Here is a 17,675-nt window from a genome sequence, read left to right as displayed (position 1 = left end):
TTCACCACATGGACTTGCTCCCCATGTCTTTGAGAAAGGGGCACCAAGTCCTATTTTCCAAAACCAATTCTCACAGAAGTCTTGTGAGGGGTGCGTTCAGCGCCCGTGGGGTGCAGAGCATGGGGCAGTCCCTGGCACCCCTCCCCAGCCTTCCTCTGAGTCCCCGACCCCGGCCTTTCCCTGCCCCCACCCCGCCTTTCCCTGGGCCCCCGTCCGCCGCGCCTGCTCCTGGGCCACATGGGCCACACACCCCCGCCCCCGGGTACAGTCTTCTGCTCCCCTCCTTTCCCTAAAGTGAGAAATGTCCAGACCTCAGCCTCCTCAAATGCCACAGAGAAGAGGCCAGAGCAGGACTGAGGGGAGACCTGGCCAAGAACCGACAGGCAGCGGCCTGGGAGGGAGGCGACACGCTGGTCAGGGCTGGGTCGTCTGCGTGGGTCACTCTGGGTCGTCCTGATTTATTTTACAGGCGGCAACATCATCCATGGAGCGGGAGGGGGGAGGACATTCAGACACCTGAGGCCAAGCCGGACGACTGGAAGCCCCCGCCGCCCGCCCGGCCCCGGCCTGCTGGCGAGGCCTCTGGGGTCCCCTGTGCCCGTCCACCATCCCTGGAGGGCGGCTGCTGCCCAAACCGGGTTCCCTCCGGCTCTGCAACATGGCCGCCCTCCAGCTTGAGGGCCCCAGGCTGCTGGCGGGGGACGAGGGCCCCTGAAGGGAGGCCATGGGTCTCGGAGGCCTCGGCAGTGATCTCCACGTCGGGGAAGGCCACCAGGGCCTGCGTGGAGTCGCAGGAGCTCGGCTCCCGCGGGCCCCCCCAGCAGGGCCGGAGGCGCCGCAGGTCCTCCCGGGAGTGGGGGCTGAAGAGCAGGTAGAGCAGGGGGTTGAGGCAGGCGGGCAGCGGCAGCACCAGCAGCAGGACGGCCTTGACGGCCTCGGGGGTGACCGGCAGGAGGCCCAGCACGGACGCCAGGCTCAGGAAGGCCACGGGGCAGTAGAGCAGCCCGTCAGCGAAGGTGAGCCAGACCACGTGGCGCACGGCCGCACAGTCCCAGGAGGCCTCCAGCCCGGCCGCGGGCAGGCCGCAGGAGAGCTGGATGCAGGCCAGGGCTGCCGCCAGGAGGCAGGCGGCATGCAGCAGCACCAGCGCCACGGCGAAGCCCAGGGCGGCAGGCCGGCCGGTGGGCGGGGCATGGGGCAGGCAGAGCGGGGAGGCGCCATACTCGCCCACCGAGGCCAGCGGCAGGGCGGCCAGCAGCCCCGCCAGCGCCAGGCAGCCCAGAGCCCCCACGCGCACGCTGCCCGCGGCCGGCACCTTCCCGCGGGCCCGCACGCAGGCCGCGGCCACGCTGCAGTGCGCCGCACCCAGGCTCAGCAGCAGCACGGATGCCTCGGAGCCCAGCACTGCCAGGAAGCCCGCCGCCCGGCAGCCCGGGCCTGCCTCCCAGCGCGCGCCGAACTCGGCAAACTGGCCGAAGGTCAGCGCATCGACGGAGGCGAGAAGGCCGCAGGAGAGGCCGGTCAGGGCGTTGGCACCTGCAAGGGCCCCCACCACGAACTTGGCCGGGGGCAGCGGGCCGGGCCCGGCCACGGAGAGGCTCAGCAGCACCAGCGCGTTGCAGAGCAGGGCCAGCAGCACGACGGCCCACACGGCCAGGCGGACGCCCCAGCTCTCGAAGAGGTGCTCGCAGGGCTGGAAGGGGCCTGCGGGAGAGAGGCAGACGCTAGGCAGGCCGGGCCGCACAGCTCTGCCCTCTACCCATGGCTTGGGCTTGGGATCCGGCGGGTGGGGGCAGAGCGGACACCCAGAGGGCCTTCCCCCTGTGGCTGGGGGTGGACACGGGCCCAGGACCCCAGGAGCAGACGTGGGAGACACACACACACCGAGGCGGCGCAGGGAGGCCCTCCCTGCAGAGCAGTGTCCAGAAACAAGGGCGGGACAGGCCGGCCTGGCGGAGTGGCCGGGGCACCGCTGTGGGGCAGGCCAGGCCGACCGCAGAGGGAGAGAGGTGGCCGGCTCTGCTTCTCAGGACGGTGCCACCCCAGAGGGAGGAGGCTCCATGGCCACACTCAGTGCCCTGGAGTCGGTTGGTGCTGGGGGCAAAGCACGGGAGGACTGGTAGCCCTGGGGTCTGCCTGCCGGGTCCTGCCCTGGGCAGGGAGGCCTGGCCTTGTCCCTCTTTCTCTTGGGGCCATCATCAAACCACCCTGTCGCTTTGATTCTTCACTGTTTTGACCTTGGACTCCTGTTCAATGAGCTGCCAGGCGGCCTGGGGCTTTGGGAGGCTTCTGTGCCAGCTACTTTTTAAACACTTTTTTCTGATTATCAAATAATAGTAATTGTAGAAAAATCGGAACACAGAACATGGAAAAACTGAAACTGCTCATGAGAGAAGCCCCTCAGAGAAGCTCCTTATTTTGCTAGGTTTTCTATCAGTTTAATACATACATATACATATAGATCTTTAATTTATTGGGACTTTACTGCATATAGCTTCTTATTCCCTTTTTGCTGGAGTATTATCGTGCGCGCTTTCCCGGGTCGTTATGCTCCTCAAACATGTGCGGGTGCCTGTGCGGGACGTAGGGCACCAGATCTCCTCGGGCCGTCGGCACCGGCTACTGGGAAAGCGAGCAAGCCGGAGCCTGTCCTCACGCTCCTTGGCGAGCACATCACCGCGGGTTTCAGGGGCGGACCGTCCGCGTGAACCCGACCAGCCCCTCCGGGTGCGCTTCCCGCCGCGGGCACGAGGGGGCGCGGCTGCCGGGCGGGTGGGGACCCCGTCCACCGCCTGCTCCCGCGTGCTCGTCCCCGGGCGGCCTGGGCCGCACCAGCGGGGAGCTTTGTTCCCTGACATCTTGGGGAGACTGAAGCCGTCAGGAATGGACGCTGCTGGAAGGAGCCCCCGGGGACACCTGGAATTCTATGGCCCAGAGCGCTCTATCCCGTGCGCTCCTGGGAGGGAGCGGGGAGGGGGCGGGCAGGGTTCAGACGGGCCAGCGGCCCCTCAGCCCTCCCTGAGCGCAGGGCGCCCACTGAGAACCGTCTCCTCCTGGCGGTGGCACTTCCGAGGGGTGCTCTGGAGAAGTCACTCTGACTCCTGGACAGCAGCACGGAAGGGGCGACAGCCCGCCCCTCCCAGCAGTCACCAGGGGAGGCTGCACTCGCGGGGGCGGGGCCCCCAAGGGGCGGGGCCCCCAAGGGGCGGGGCCCCCAAGGGGCGGGGCCCCCAAGGGGCGGGGCCCCCAAGGGGCGGGGCCCCCAAGGGGCGGGGCCCCCAAGGGGCGGGGCCCCCAAGGGGCGGGGCCCCCAAGGGGCGGGGCCCCCAAGGGGCGGGGCCCCCAAGGGGCGGGGCCTGCGGTCCTCCCCGCCCCCGGACCGTCCAGTCTGTTTTGACCAAAGAACTGAAAAATGGAGATGCAAAGGAAGTAGGACAAGTAATAACAGTTTAGTCATTAAACAAAGCCAAAGACCTTCCTTCTCAAAGGCTATAGATGACACTCTGAGCCGTACCCTGCACCCTGTCTTACAGATACTGAAAGCCCTGCCAGGTGAAACGTAGCCAAGACATAAGAAGCCGCCACGACTCTGAGGACTGGCCTCAAGGAAATGGGAACAAACCAACCAAGGAGCTGAAGATTAACTGCACTTAAAACAATGACAGTGATGCTGGTCAGACCACCGATGACCAATTTCCAGATGACGGGCAGAGCTGACGGTGCTGCTTCAGGGAGACCCCTCCCTCCGCCCACAGAAGCTCTTGCCTGCAGGTCGACGTCCGGGGGAGGTCAGGCTTTGGACACGAGTCTGCCGTCGCCCAACCACCCTGGTTGCCAGCCTCCAAAATAAACTTTCCTTTCCCCCAGCCTTGCCCCTCGAGTACTGACTTTTGAGCAGCGGGACCTCACTTTCTGAAGCAGCCCTTCCCCAGTGCCTGCCCTCCCCACCAGAGGTGCCCTCTCACCTGGAGCAGGGCTGCACTGGACTGCGGGCTGGGGCCTGGGCTCCTCCATCTCCAGCTGGAGCTCTTCCGGGTCCAGATCATCTGAGGAGAGCAGACAGGAGCTCAGACCTGCTCTCGGCGTGGGTCAAGCCCGCCCTTTCCCCAGACGTCCACCCCGGAGACGTCCGCTGCCCACCCTGGTGGCCCCAGGGAAATGCTGTCCGCCCATGTCTCCTCCGCCTGTGGTCCTCCACGCCCGAGACCTGCTCCTCCTCTGACTCAGGGAGCACCCGCACCCCTGCAGCTGGGCAGAGTCTGAGGAGGCTGCCCTAACTCTGGGGGCTCTGCACGCTGGCCAGGACTCCACATCCAGCTGGAAGCACCGCACACAGAGCGGGAAAGAGCAGCAAGCCGGATGTGCTGCAGGATGTGGACCAGGTCCAGTCAGCTGGGAGGAGCACTCGGGAAGGGCAGGGCAAGGGGAGGAACGCTGGCCTCAACGTGTACAGCCTGAGGGAACCACGCCACCCTACTGGCTGACAGCCCCCAACGGCAAAACCAGCATCAGCGGATGAATCACAGGAGGAGAACCACGGTCCCGATGGACAAGCCCCTGGATCAGAGTCTCGTGAGGAGGCAGTGCCCGCATGAGCCGGGGCTGGGCACACTCTGGGGGGCGTGGACAGGACAGCCCTGCTCTCAGGCAGTCGTGGCTCCATGCCCTCGCTGGGCAGCTGGGACCACAGGCCAGCTCTCGTCCTCCAGGCCCACGCCCGCTGAGTCCACATCCTTGCAGCTGTGGGGGCCAGGAGCCCTCCGGCGCTGCTGCACAGGTGAGGTGAGGACGCTGCCCTGGTCTCATGGCCAGGGCGGGACAGGGCCAAGTTCAAAGCCAGCCTCACTGGGTCCCAGAGCCCAGACGCTGGACTTCTCCACCAGGGGCTGGTTTGGGGGACAGTCGGGGGGCTTTATAGGTGCAGGAGGTGGGGGGAGCAGCAACCGAGGAGACTGGAGCAGAAAGCTTTGTGAGAAGGGGCGCCTCCCTACATAGCTAGCTGACGGGCTAGATAATGCTTGTGGCCCCTCAATTCTAAGTCTAGGCTCTGCGATTTTGCTAGTCTGAGAAAACAGGGTCAGAAAGCCAAATCCCTTGTTGAAGAGACTCCGAAACATGTTGGATTATTTCCCCTGCTCACTCTTGCACTGTCTCTTAAACCAGGGCCTGCAGTGTCCTAGGGGGTGGATATCTCAGGGGCCACAAACTCTATAAGAATACTGAAGTGATAAATAAATGCTGTAAACCATTTTATAGTTTATAAAGGCGAAATCCTGTTTTAAAGTGATAATTCATCACTGGAAGAGGTTTTTTTGTTTTCCTGGCCGTGTGGCTTGTGAGATCTTAGTTTCCTGACCAGGGATTGAACCCGGGTCCCTGGCTGTGAGAGCTCAGAGTCCTGATCATGGGACCTCGAGGGAACTCCTGAAAGACTTTGTCTTAAGAACAAGAATCTGGTTTCTGGAGTTGGGCTGGGTGAGGTAAGGGAGCCGGATGGCCGCTCCCTCAGGTCTGGGCCAGGCCAGGCAGGCGGCTGGGCCGTATCAGTCCCCGCCTCTGGCTCAGGGCTGGCATCCTGCGTGGAGCCTCACTCCTGCTGCAGGTTGGAGTCGTCCCGGGAGGCCGGAGGCCGGGAAGTGCCCACGGCCTGGCGGTCCACCCCTCGCCACCTTTCCCACTCTGCAAAGGAGCTTGGGGATGCCTAAAGGAAGCGCAGGGGAAGCCGGAGGGCTCCGGCCAAGGTTGGAGGTCACAGTAAAGCTACTGACCGAGGCGCTAGTAAAGCTCCTGTGGCTGCGGCCCCTTCTGGGCTCTGTGGACCCTCGGGAAGGGGACCCTGCCCAGCTCCCCCTACCATCCCGATGCCTGTGGTTTTCTAAGACTTCAACCTGGTGGAAAGTTCCACCTCGAGGAAGGCAGGACCCCTGTGGGAAGACGGCAGATGCCACACTGCCCTTGGGATGCATCTGCTGGGCCAACGCCGGCCGTACACTCGCCCGGGAGGCTCTGCACCCGCCACCGCCCATGCTGGCCTTTGGGGCTCCCGGTTACATGCCTGCATGTTCACGCCTGCATGTTCACCTCAAAGCAGGACCCTGGGCGCATCTGCAGTCTCCCCAGTCTGTGGGGTGTGAACACTGTTCCCTCTTTAAGGATGAGAAACAGAGGCTCCGACAGGCCTGCAGTGGCCCAGCCTGTGAACCGTCTCATCCAGTTAGAACCCGGCTCTGTCTACACTGTCCTGCCCGGCTCTGTCTACACTGTCCTGAACATTCTCCCACAGTGGTGGTGGTTTAGCCGCTCAGTCGCGTTCGACGCTTTGTGACCCCATGGACTGTAGCCCTCCAGGCTCCTCTGTCCGTGGGATTTTCCAGGCAAGAACACCAGAGGGGGTTGTCATTTCCCTCTCCAGGGATCGAGCCCATGTCTCCTGCATTGCAGGCAAGTCCTTAACCACTGAGCCTCAGCCACAGTTAGACCTGACTCTTCTGCTTCACTTCTGCACTGACATACTGTGAGGAGGGAACCCAGCCCTGCCCGCCCCCCCGCCCACCCCCCGCCGGGTTCCACCTGTGCTCTGCATCAGGCTGCTAGCCAGGGAGGCCCTTCTCTCTGCCCATCATCCGAGAGCCCGCTCGCAGGCCGTCCTGTCAGGGTGAGGGGCCACTCCTGCGAGGCCAGAGCACCAGGGCCTCCGAAGTCGCTGGGGAGACTTGCCGGGGGCGGTGTATGGCTCTGGGAATGGCATGAGACTTTTCTCTGGAAGCAGGCTTAATTGAATTAACGGAACTGCGCTTGGCTGTAGCTGATGGAAAAGGGCTGCCTGCTCTAAGAACGCCCTGCGAAGTGGGAGTGGGGCGCCGTGGGGGCGCTGTGGCCCACAGGGTGTGTGGACAGGCAGGGCTGTGACGGGCGTGGCCCTGAGCACCCGGGGCTGCAGAGGGCTCACGGACCCCTCCCCAGGCCTTGGAGACAGGCCCGGACAGAGGTGGTTTCCCCCAACCCCAAGCCCTGCAGCCCTGCCGCTCCCCGTGGGCCCACCCGCCCCCTCCCGGGCCTCCTCCCCGCCGCCTGAGTCCCCAGGTGGGTCACTCACAGCGGCTCTCGGCCCGGTCGGCCAGTGTCCGCCTGGGAGGGTCCTGGGTGTCGGGGGGAGGGTGCTGGGGCCCCCGCGGCCCCGAGGCCGTGAGGAAGCCGGGGCAGCCGCTGTAGGCGCAGCACTGGTAGGCGTAGGGCACCTCCAGGGTCCTGGGGCGGGGAGACAGCCACCTGAGCCAGATCAGGACTCCGCCCGCCCTCCACCTGCCAGGCCCCGCGGGCAGCCTCCTGGCTCCTTCCCGTGGCCCGGCTGCCCCTCCCACCCCCTTCCCCTCATCTCCAGGCCCCGACATGACCCAACCAGGCAGGGCGCCTTCCCCTCATCTTACATCTGTCCTCGCCAGGGTCCCCCAGGGCTGGGGTTGGGGTGGGGATGCTACCCAGGGGCTTGGTCTGGGCCAGACTTGGGGCCTGCAGGCTGCTCCTGGGGCGAGGCCTGGGGTGCCCCTGCCCTGGGGCCGGGCAGCCTCACCTCAGCCTGGGGAAGCTGTCCTTGGGGAAAGCCTGGGACAGGGCACGGTTCCCTCGGAGCTTCAGGTGCACCAGGCCCCCCAGCCCGGCCAGGGGCAGCATGGTCAGCTGGTTGTCCGTCAGGTCCCTGGACAGCGGACGTGACCAGTTTCCGGTCAGCGGGAGGCTGGGGCGGGCTGTGCTGTGGCATGGCCAGGTGCCCAGGCAGAGAGGCCATGGACGCCGGGCAGAGGCAGCGGGGCGGCAGGGGCGCTGGCCTGGGGCCGCCTACCTGTGGGGCTGCTGGAGGGGTGCCCCGCCATCCCCCCCGGGCAGCACCCCTGCAGGGCCCACCCCGTCCCATCGGAGCCCCGACCGCTCCCCGAGGGGGCCCCCCTGCTGTGCTGGCCCCCGCCCCCTGCACCCCGAGGACCCAGGGGCCAGAGCTGGGAACAGGACAGACTGACTGGCCACACACAGGAGTTCGGCCACCCACTCTGTTTCAGAGTCAGCTTGGAGCCAGAGGTGAGGATGCCCACAGCTCCCCCAGAGAAACATCAGAGGAAGCCAGACGTCCACACCAGACAGCGTGACCACAGGCCACGCGGTGTGGAGACTGGCCTGGGCTGGCCAGCAGGAAAGCCAGCCCGTCACTGGCTGCCCGTGAAGCCAGAGTGTCACATCTGCCTGAGCCCCAGCAGCCTCATCTTTCAGATGAAGATGCCGCCCCCACTGACCAGGGGGATGAAGATATCACCTGCCATCGACTAGGGGGATGAAGATACCACCCCTGCACTGACCAGGCGGGTGCAGATACCATCCCCCCACTGACCGGGGGCTGCTGAACAGACAGGCAGGAAGCAGGTTGGGAGAGTGGCCTGGGGCCCAAAGCGCGGGGCCATGAGCGCTGGGGACCCTGAATCCCGGCCCCATGAGGGAAGGCCCCCACCTGGGCACACCTATGCGGTAAGGGGCAGGGCTGCTGGGTCGCTGGCGGACATGCCTGAGAACACAGTGGAGAACCTGCACCGCTGTGCGTGGCGGCCCCCAGGACCCCTCCTGCGCTGACGCACATCCTGGTGCTTTGGGGGACCCCCACTCTGCGGCCCTAACCCCCACGTTCTGCCCCCCTCCCAGCCTGGGGCCCGAGGCAGAGTGTGACCTGCAGGGCTCACAGAGGGGGGCTCCTTATGCCAGAGCTGGGTCCCCCAGTGTGTGTCCCATACCCACAGCGACTCCCCTGGGCTGGGCCCTCCCCACCGCGGGCGGCACCCAGGAGGAGAGCCGCACTCACAACTTGACCAGGGAGCGCAGGGTCGAGAAGGCCTCAGGGTGGATGGATCGGATGGCGTTCCAGCTCAGGTCCCTGTGGGAAAGAAGACGTGATGAGAGGGGGCACACACACAGAGGACCCGTCGTTCTTGCCCTGGCGTGCGGGTGTGCTGGGTGCTCACGGGATGCGGGGGTGCATGGAGGCCCTGGGGTGCTCACGGGGTGCGGGGGTGCAGGGAGTGCCCTACTCAGAGCGATCACAGGGAGGCGGGCACCCTACTCACAGGGGTCGCGGGGAGGCAGGCACCCTACTCACAGGGGTCGCAGGGAGGCAGGCCCCCTATTCACAGGGGTCGTGGGGAGGCGGGCCCCCTAGTCACAGGGGTAGCGGGGAGGCGGGCCCCCTACTCACAGGGGTTGCGGGGAGGCGGGCCCCCTACTTACAGGGATCGCAGGAAGGTGAGCTCACGGAAGGTGTCGGCTCTGACTTCCCAGATGCGGTTGTGCTGGAGGCCGCTAGGGCAGCAAGAGGCCTGCTGAGCCCAGGGCCGAGGGCTTCCTGCCCCCACCCCGCACACTGGGAGAACAGAAGGACCCAGCTGGCAGAAGTCACCAGAATTAAGGGAGCACGGGGGCCCCCGGCTGCCTTGGGTAAGAGTCGGTCAGAAGACTAAACTACAGACCATCCCTGTGGCTCCAGGGGAGTGAGTTTCCAGGGTTCCCCGGGGCCTGGCTCCCAGCCTTACTAACTTCACCCTGAGGGCCCTCCAGACCCTCTTCCAGCAGCAGAGCCCAGCGGACCGGTGTCTGAGTGAGAGGTGGGCCCTGGGCCTCGGGACAGCAGGACCCACCCTGCCTGGCCCCAGGGTGCAGAGACAGCAGTCTGCAGGCCCCGCGCTGGGGAAACAGGAGCTCGGAGAGCCTGTGACAGGGTTCTGTCCTCGTGGACCCTGCAGCGCAGGTTCCCTCCTGGACACAAGTGTGCGCGTGTGTGCGTGTGTGTGTGTGCACGTGTGAGTGCGCGTTTGTGGAAAACGAGAGCCAGGGCCCCTGCCGGCCCGCAGCCGCTCCCTGTCCAGCCCTAATCACCACCTCACTTTGTTCCGCTCGAGCCCCGAGTGGCCTGAGACACGTTTCGGCACCAGCTCCGGGGCTATTACCCGCAAGTTCTGCCTGTCCCGGCCCCGCCGAGTCCCCAGCTGGGTGCGGAAGGTCCGCGTGCCTGCCAGCCCCGCCCTCGGGCCCTGCCTCACACTCACATCTCCTCCAGCTTCTGACACCCACGCAGGCTGGGCAGCCCCTCAATCCGGTTGTGAGACAGCTCCCTGGGGACAGGCGGGGACGGTGAGGGGAGCCGGCCGCCAGGGACATGGCTGGGCAGGCTCCTCACCCTGCCCGGGTCCTCGGGACTCCCCTCCACATTGTAGGGGCGGCGAGGGCCGCTGCATCCACAGGAGGCCTGGGGGACGCTGCCAGGGCCCAGGGTTGGGGCGCAGGAGCTGAGGGGGTGCTGAGGCAGCCGGCAAGGCCCGCGTGCTGCCGCGCCAGCTGGCCGAGGCTCAGGCGTGGAGCTGACGCCCTTGGGGATCCCTTGGCAACCCCTCATCCCGCTGAGGCACAGGAGGGGACAGGACCCCCAAGGACGCACTGCCTGTTGGTGGCAGGCTGGACCCCGTCTTGAGCCGAGGGCGGCGGTGAGCACCCAGGCCCAGCGGGACCCCCCACCCGTGACTGGACGCTGAAGCACCTCTGAGGTCCTGGAAGGGCGCATTTTCCTTCATGGACTCGGGAAACTTACTAGAACCACTCCAGAGGGACCTGCCGGGTGCCTCCCACCCTCCGAAACGTCCCCAGATGACAAGCATGAGATCAGGACCACTGAAGGGAGAGCCGGGCCTTGCCTGGCAGGAAGTGGCGGAGCTGGCCTCAGACCTGGTCTGACTATGATCACCTGGGCTTCTCCCAGAACTGGGAGAGGCGGCCCGGTCACTCCTGGGCAGCTCTCTCAGCCAGAGCTCCCCCACCCACCAAGAAGAGCAGAGAGTGCCCCAGGGGCGGAGGCCGGAGGGCCCGGGCCGGCCACGGCCGCGGGGAGGGCAGGGAGGCACTCACAGGACACGGAGCCTGGGCAGCTGCTGGCACATCCCCGGGGGCAGCCGCTGGAGCCCCGCACGGGTCAGCGTCCTGCGAGGATGACAGGCCTGCACCGAGCCGCCTCCGCTTGGCCCGCTGCTGTCTGGAGCCCGGCGCCGGCAGGAGTTGGGGCCCAGGGCGGGGGCACCTCGGGGGGAGGGGGCCGTCCTGCAGTCACACCCCCACCACGCCCCCCAAGGCTCCCCATGTCCCCACCACACAGGGGCTGGACTCTGCAGCCCGTGTGGGGCCACGGACAGGTGTGCACGGAAACCCGGCCCATGTGGGGCTGGGGACCCCAGCCCCGCGCCCATGCCCCTGTGCCCAGAGAGCCGGTGGGGAGACCCGGGGAGTAGGGTGGGGGCGGGCAGGCTGGGCACCACTGTCCCGAGAAGACCTGAGCCAAGGGCATCCTCGGGGAGCATGCCGTCCCTCAGGGGAGCTTCCAGCTCTGGGGTCCCCTGACTGCTTGGCCCCTCTCTCACAGTGAGCGGGGGGCCCGCTAAGCTCTGAGGACCCCCCGCACCCCAACACCACAGGACCTTAGGTGGGAGCCAGGGGGCCAAGGAGGTGGGCATCACAGCCCTCCGCCCCTCACAGGTCCTCTGCGCTCCTCCGTGGGTTAGGGACTCTGAGAAACCCCAGGATGGGAGTGGCCCCCTCCCCGCAAACTGCCTGCCCTGCCCCTAGCAGAAGTGCTGTGGGCCCCTGGCCAGGCTGGAGCAGACGGCCAGACCTCGGGGAGCCTAGTCTGGGGGATCTGGGGGCTGAGGGTGTGGTGGGGGGCATCCACTCACAGGCTCTCCAAGCTGGTGGTACCTCTGAGGTCCGGGAACTCCTGGATGTCCGTGGCGCCATTCAGGGAACTGGGGGCAGAGCATAAGAGGCCAGAGAGTGAGGTCGGCATCCAGGGGCCCCCTGACCTCCCACCAGTGACCCTGGACCTTCTGGCCCCGGGGGAGGCAGACGCCCAGGAGGCTAGGTCAGCTCCATCCAGCCTGGCCCAGGTGAGGCCCGTGGGACCTGCCCCGTTTCAGAGCAGTGGCCTGCGTGCTTCTGGGGAAGTTCTGGCTGCAGAGGCTGCTCCCTGGAGCTGGGCAGCAGGTCTCCCCGAGGGTCACTGCTGGGACCCTCCGCACCGTGCACCCCAGCCCAGGGGCCATACGGCCCGTATGGGACAGGAGCCCAGCAGGGCGCGTGCTGCCCAACCCAGAGGAGCCCTGGGCTTGCGCCCAAGCAAGAGGGCCTGGGGCCCAGCGCCGGCCTCCAGGGTGAGGCTGGGGGCGCGTGTGAAGGTGCAGCCTGTGCCCCACAGACTCGGGGCGGTCCCGGGCTGCCATGTGCGCAGTGTCCCGAGAGAGGCTCTCTGAAGACCCACACGTGGGGTCCCCGGGGGTCGAGGCCAAGGCTCCGGGGCCACACAAGCAGGATCCCGACCGGGGGATCGAGGAGGGGGGTGCCAACTCACAGGGTGTGCAGCCCAGGCAGGTGCTGGAATGCTGACCGCCCCACAAACTGGATCGGGTTGTCATAGAAGTGTCTGCAGGACAGACAAGACCTTCGCTGCCCTCCCAGCGGGCGAGGCACATGTCCGCTCCCCCCGCCCACCCTGTCGCCCCCAAGACTGGGACCAGCACATGGGGAGCACCCCCCATCCCACGCACCAACCACACCCGCCCCCAAGAGGAGCAAGGGCTCACATGGTCTGCAGCAGAGGGTTCCCCAGGAAGGCCTTCTCTGGGATGGCCCTGATGTTGTTGTTATGGAAACCCCTGGGGGACAACACAGGCGTCAGGGAGACCCCAGGACGCCCTCCAGCAGCCAGACAAGAAGGCTGGGGCCAGAAGGACGCAGCCGGGGACCCCGGGGACCCCCTCCCGGCTCTGCCATCCTTGGGAAGGAGAGCCAGCAGGCTGGGGGTGGGGGTGAGAGGGGAGAGGAGCAGGCTTGGACCCCCAAGGGCAGAGCTCTGCAGGGTCCCCGGGAGGGCACGTGGGGGAGCACAAAGAGACAGGGGCTCCTGGAGGAGATGCGGGCACCAAAGGGAGGCGGGCTTGGTCTCAAGGCCATGAACTGGGGAGCAGACCCACGGAGGGGAGGGCCGGGGGGGTGTGGACACCCATGGCTGAAGAGAACTGGTGGGTGGAGCCCCCACCGAGTGCCGGGCTCTGGGAGCTGGGAACGGCAGGTCTGGCATCGGGGATAACCGTCCAAAGTCAACACTGGACTAGGACGCACGGTCCTCTCTGAACTGCCCCGACACCCTCAGTCACTAAACTGCCCCCTACCAGTGCCCGCCTGCCTGCTGAGTTCGTGCAGGACCCCGCGGGAGTCCGCCCCTCTCATGTCTGATCACCCACTTCTCGTCCAGGGCTGCACCGAGCCCCGAGGGCCAGAGGTCCGAGCCCCGTCCTCAGGCCACCGTGGATAGACAGACACATACACGCCCGGGCTGCTGCTCCTGGTGCCCCGGCCTGCACACCCCGGAGCCCCACGCCCTCCCCAGAGCAGTATCCCTCATCTGGGGCTCCGGGCCCCGAGGACAGGCAGCCGTTCCCCTGGGACCCTCCCCCACGGCCCCGTGCCCACCGCCTGGCTCCCCTGCCAGCATTGGACCAGGTGAGGGTGGCGCGAGCCTGGCACCCAAGGTCGCAGGTGGCAGCGGGGCAGACCCTGCGTGGCCTGGGGGCTCGGGCTCTGGCTCCAAACCTCCGCTGCCTGAACCGCCCGCACGCAGACCCCGGCCCGCTGCCTGGTGGCCGCTCCCCACAGAGGCTGCCCCCCAACCCCGGGCCGCCCCTCTCCCCGCCCATCTCCCGTCAGCCTTTCCGCCTTCGTTCTCCCTCCCTGATCGCCCCCTGACCACACGCAGCCTCCAAGGCTGACCTCAGGCCCGTCAGCCGGCAGTGCCCGCTGGACACCCAGACCGTCGTCACTGAGGGGACAGTCCAGGGCTGGACCTACACGCCGGCCCTGAGCCGCCCTGTCCTGCCCTGAGCTCTGTGTCCTCGGGGGCCCAGGCACACCTCCGACCGTCTCACCCCAGGGTGCATCCAGCAGGCGCCCTGCAGAGCAGGTGCTGAGCAACCCATCCGAGACTAAGACAAGCAGGGCTTGTCGTCACCCCCGGGGGTGGGGGCTGAGGAGGGGCCCCAAGGCACAAAAGAGGCCCGCTCCCAGGCCTTCCAGGCGGGGCCAGCCTCGCTCTCCCAGGCCGGAAGGGCCCAGCTCCCCTGATGGCCCAGCTGGAGACGCTCCGGGCGGAGCAGTGAGGCCTGTGACCCCTGACCTGGGGGGAGGGGGTCACAACCTTGGGAGGTGAGGGCGTGGGGGCCTGCGGACACAGAGGACACCCCGGGCCCCACAGTGGCGCTTACAGTTCCTGCAGGCGGCCCAGCGTCCGGATGGCCACGGGGAACTCGTGCAGCTGGTTGTAGTTCAGGTCTCTGGAAAGGAGGTGGGTGGTCACTCGGGGGGGCTCCCGGGGCTCAGGGCCCGGGAAACGGACGCTGGGCTCTGGGTTGGCTGAAGGGAGGGCCTGCCTGGCCACAGATCCATCTGCAGGAATACTGTGCTGATGCGTAGAACCAGACCTTCAGGAGGGCCCCGGGCTGAAAAGAGAGTCTCAGGCCTCGGGGACAGTGGCAGCTAGGAGGGGCCCGGGAGCAGGGGCAGGTTAACACTGCAGCTTCTGGGGCAGGGGAGAGGCCCTGGACGCCCCCCGGGCCCACCCCAGCCCCGCGCTACAACCCAATCCAGAAAGGCGCTCCCCCCTCATGAGGGGAACTTGGCTGGCCCGCTGCCCCGCGCGGGACGATGGCCTCAGGGGGGCCCTGCTGATGGCCAGCACCCAGGCCCCTGGCCCCGGCTCCGAGTGGACGCCCCGCCACTGGGCGACGGGCACAGGGGTCCGCGAGAAGTCACATGCGTCATTCACACCACGGATCAGGGCTTTGGGGGGCGTCCACAGGGCAGTGACGAGACACTCCACGTGCCTTTCCTCACGAGACACGCTAATGTCCGACAGAGACATTCTCTCCACCAACTGGAATGCAAGCTCCTGAAGGCACAAGCTTTGCTCTTTTCCAGTTGAAACCCCAGAAGGGCCCTGGCACAGAGCCGCGGCCAGCAGACCTGTTGCCTCCACAAGTGAGTCTGGAAAGGCGGACACGGCGCAACCGAGAGACACGCACAGACGGCCCGGAGGCACCCGGGCTCGAGAGGCACCAGCGCGCCCTGAGCGGCGCCCTCGGCTGCTGGGGCAGAAGGCTGGGGCGGGCCCCCGGGGGCTCGCTGCCCGAGCCTCACACACTTCACCGGACTGAGCGGTCCCAGCCCTCTCGCCAGCCTCTGGTCAGGAATTTTGCCAGGAACGGCCTGACAGACAGTGGGAAAGACACGTAAAAGGCATGTAAACTAAAAGGCTATTTTTACAGAAATACATGGGAGAATAAAAATGGTGCAGATGTCTCAAAGATTCTGCAAACCACACGCCAAAGAGGTGGCCTGCATTTTCCCATCTGGACGTCTACACAGCTTCGAGAACCTGGGTAGCTGCCAAGCCCTGCTTACAGGTGGCCGCGCAGACACTGCCTCTGGTCTAACTGCCCAGGAACACCCCTGCCAGCCCTCTGCCCCCCAAGGAATCAGCTCGGGGCAGAGGGTGTTTGCTGCCGGCCCGAGACACATGGACGCCCACCCGGGCAGAGTGGGCGGCAGCGAGGTGGATGTCAGAAGCGCCGTCTAGACAGCAGGCTGAGCGGCTGTGGCCAGATGTGGTGGGTCCCGCCAGCCCAGGTGCCGGCCTGTGCGGACGGAGCTGCAGGCAGCGGGGGCGCAGGCCAGGTGCAGGCACAGGCAGGTCTTCGGGGCAGACAGGTGGGTCTGCAGGCTCCATGGGTCATGGCCCTGGTCCAGGTGTGGGTGCAGGCTGGACCTCAGGCGGAGAGCATGGTCTGCAGGAGGTGGGGGGGAGGTGGGGGCACGGCTGAGCAAATGGCACTGTTTCCAGGGGAGGCAGGAGGAACGCACGCTCTCCGGCCTGGTTTCTCCCTGCTTGACGGTATCCCCAGACACCCTCGCCAGCTTCGAGCCTTCCCCTGCGGGCTCGCGGGCACTGCTCACAGTACACCCGTATTACGGCCAAGGGAAGGCAGCACAGGCGCTGGAGAAGGTTCCAGACCACACCCAGCATGACCTGGCCATGGCGGGGACCGCTGCGGCCACTCTAAACCCCGTCCCCTCTGTCTGCAGCCACACTGCCCAGTACCACACCCACCAGCCCCGCTGGCCGCGCACGCGTGTGACACGTTCACAATGGTGAGGGTTCCGTGCTCAGCGTCACGGGCCACACTCCAACTGCACGGTCACGAGTGCTGGCTGCCGTGTCAGCGGCCCAGATGGAACCTCCCCACGGCCACAGGAAGTTCTGTCCCGCATCCCCGTCCTTGGTGATAGGAGGCGCAGCCGGGATCTTGGGGTTCCGGCTCCCCATGGTCGGCGTGGCCACAGGGCCGGTCCTCCCCACAAAACCAGGACAGCAGGCTTTACAAAGCACCCAGCCTGCCCCGTGGCCTCCCCCCACTTCCACCAGCTGGAGGCCAAGTGCCAGAGCCCTGGGCACGCCTAGGCCCCACGCCACCACGTGGAGGAGGGCCACCTGCTGAGGAGATGTGGCCCCCACCCTCAGTGACAAGGACACGGTCCAGGAATAAAGCCCTAAACTCCTCCCTGGTTTGAGCCACGCCCTGGGCCTTGGTCTACTGGTGACCGCACTTGGGCCCTGCACCAACCCAGCGTCACACCAGGGCTTGACCTTGAGTCTGGGGCCCACTGGCCAAGTTGTTGCTGTTGTTGTTCAGTCACTAAGTCCTGTCCAACTCTGCAACCCCATGGACTGCAGCACACCAGGCTTCCCTGTCCTTCACTATCTCCCGGAGTTCGTTCAAACTCATGTCCACCGAGTTAGTGATGCCATCCAACCATCTCATCCTCTGTTGCCCCCTTCTCCTCCCACCTTCAATCTTCCCTAGCATCAGGGTCTTTTCCACTGAGTTGGCTCTTCGCATCAGGTGGTCAAAGTATTGGCGCTTCAGCTTCAGCATTAGTCCTTCCAATGAGTATTCAAGATTGATTTCCTTTAGGATTGACTGGTTTGATCTCCTCGCAGTCCAAGAGACTCTCAAGAGTTTTCTCCAACACCACAGTTTGAAAGCATCAATTCTTCAGCACTCAGCCTCCTTTATGGTCCAGCTCTCACATTCATACATGACTACTGGAAAAACCATAGCTTTGACTAGACAGACCTTTGTCAGCAAAGTGATGTCTCTGCTTTTTAATATGCTGTCTAGGTTTGTCATAGTTTTTCTTCCAAGGAGCAAGCGTCTTTCATTTCATGGCTGCAGTCACCATCCACAGTGATTTTGGAGCCCAAGAAAATAAAGCCTGTAACTGTTTCATTTCCCCCCTTCTATTTGTCATGAAGTGATGGGACCAGATGCCATGATCTTAGTTTTCTGAATGTTGAGATTTAAGCCACCTTTTTCACTCTCTTCTTTCACTTTCATCAAGACCCTCTTTAGTTCTTCTTCACTTTCTGCTATAAGTGTGGTGTCATCTGCATATCTGAGATATTGATACTTTTTATATTATTGATATTTCTCCCGGCAATCTTGATTCCAGTGTGTGCTTCACCCAGCCCGGCATTTCAGTTGATGTACTCT

The 17,675-nt window shown here is 65.5% G+C and overlaps 1 protein-coding gene across 4 annotated transcripts in view; it reads right to left on the bottom strand.

Moving 5' to 3' along the window:
* Positions 1-483: 483 nt before the first annotated feature.
* LGR6 (leucine rich repeat containing G protein-coupled receptor 6) overlaps positions 484-17,675 on the bottom strand; it is an 86,688-nt gene continuing 69,496 nt past the window's right edge. The window contains exons 7-18 of one of the 4 annotated variants that reach the window (XM_025285223.3): positions 14,331-14,399; positions 12,654-12,725; positions 12,422-12,493; positions 11,751-11,819; positions 10,933-11,004; positions 10,080-10,145; positions 9,265-9,336; positions 8,843-8,914; positions 7,571-7,696; positions 7,097-7,248; positions 3,966-4,046; positions 484-1,704 (exon numbers count right to left, since the gene is read on the bottom strand). In XM_025285223.3, coding sequence (XP_025141008.3) covers positions 509-1,704; positions 3,966-4,046; positions 7,097-7,248; positions 7,571-7,696; positions 8,843-8,914; positions 9,265-9,336; positions 10,080-10,145; positions 10,933-11,004; positions 11,751-11,819; positions 12,422-12,493; positions 12,654-12,725; positions 14,331-14,399 — 2,119 coding nt within the window. In that variant the 3' untranslated portion in view covers positions 484-508. The remainder of the gene's footprint in view (positions 1,705-3,965; positions 4,047-7,096; positions 7,249-7,570; positions 7,697-8,842; positions 8,915-9,264; positions 9,337-10,079; positions 10,146-10,932; positions 11,005-11,750; positions 11,820-12,421; positions 12,494-12,653; positions 12,726-14,330; positions 14,400-17,675) is intronic. The other 3 variants (XM_044942592.2, XM_044942593.2, XM_044942594.2) reach the window with 3 other exon arrangements.

This window comes from Bubalus bubalis, chromosome 5, assembly GCF_019923935.1.
Source record: "Bubalus bubalis isolate 160015118507 breed Murrah chromosome 5, NDDB_SH_1, whole genome shotgun sequence".
NCBI lineage: Eukaryota > Metazoa > Chordata > Mammalia > Artiodactyla > Bovidae > Bubalus > Bubalus bubalis.
This window is presented reverse-complemented; position numbering and strand designations above follow the sequence as displayed.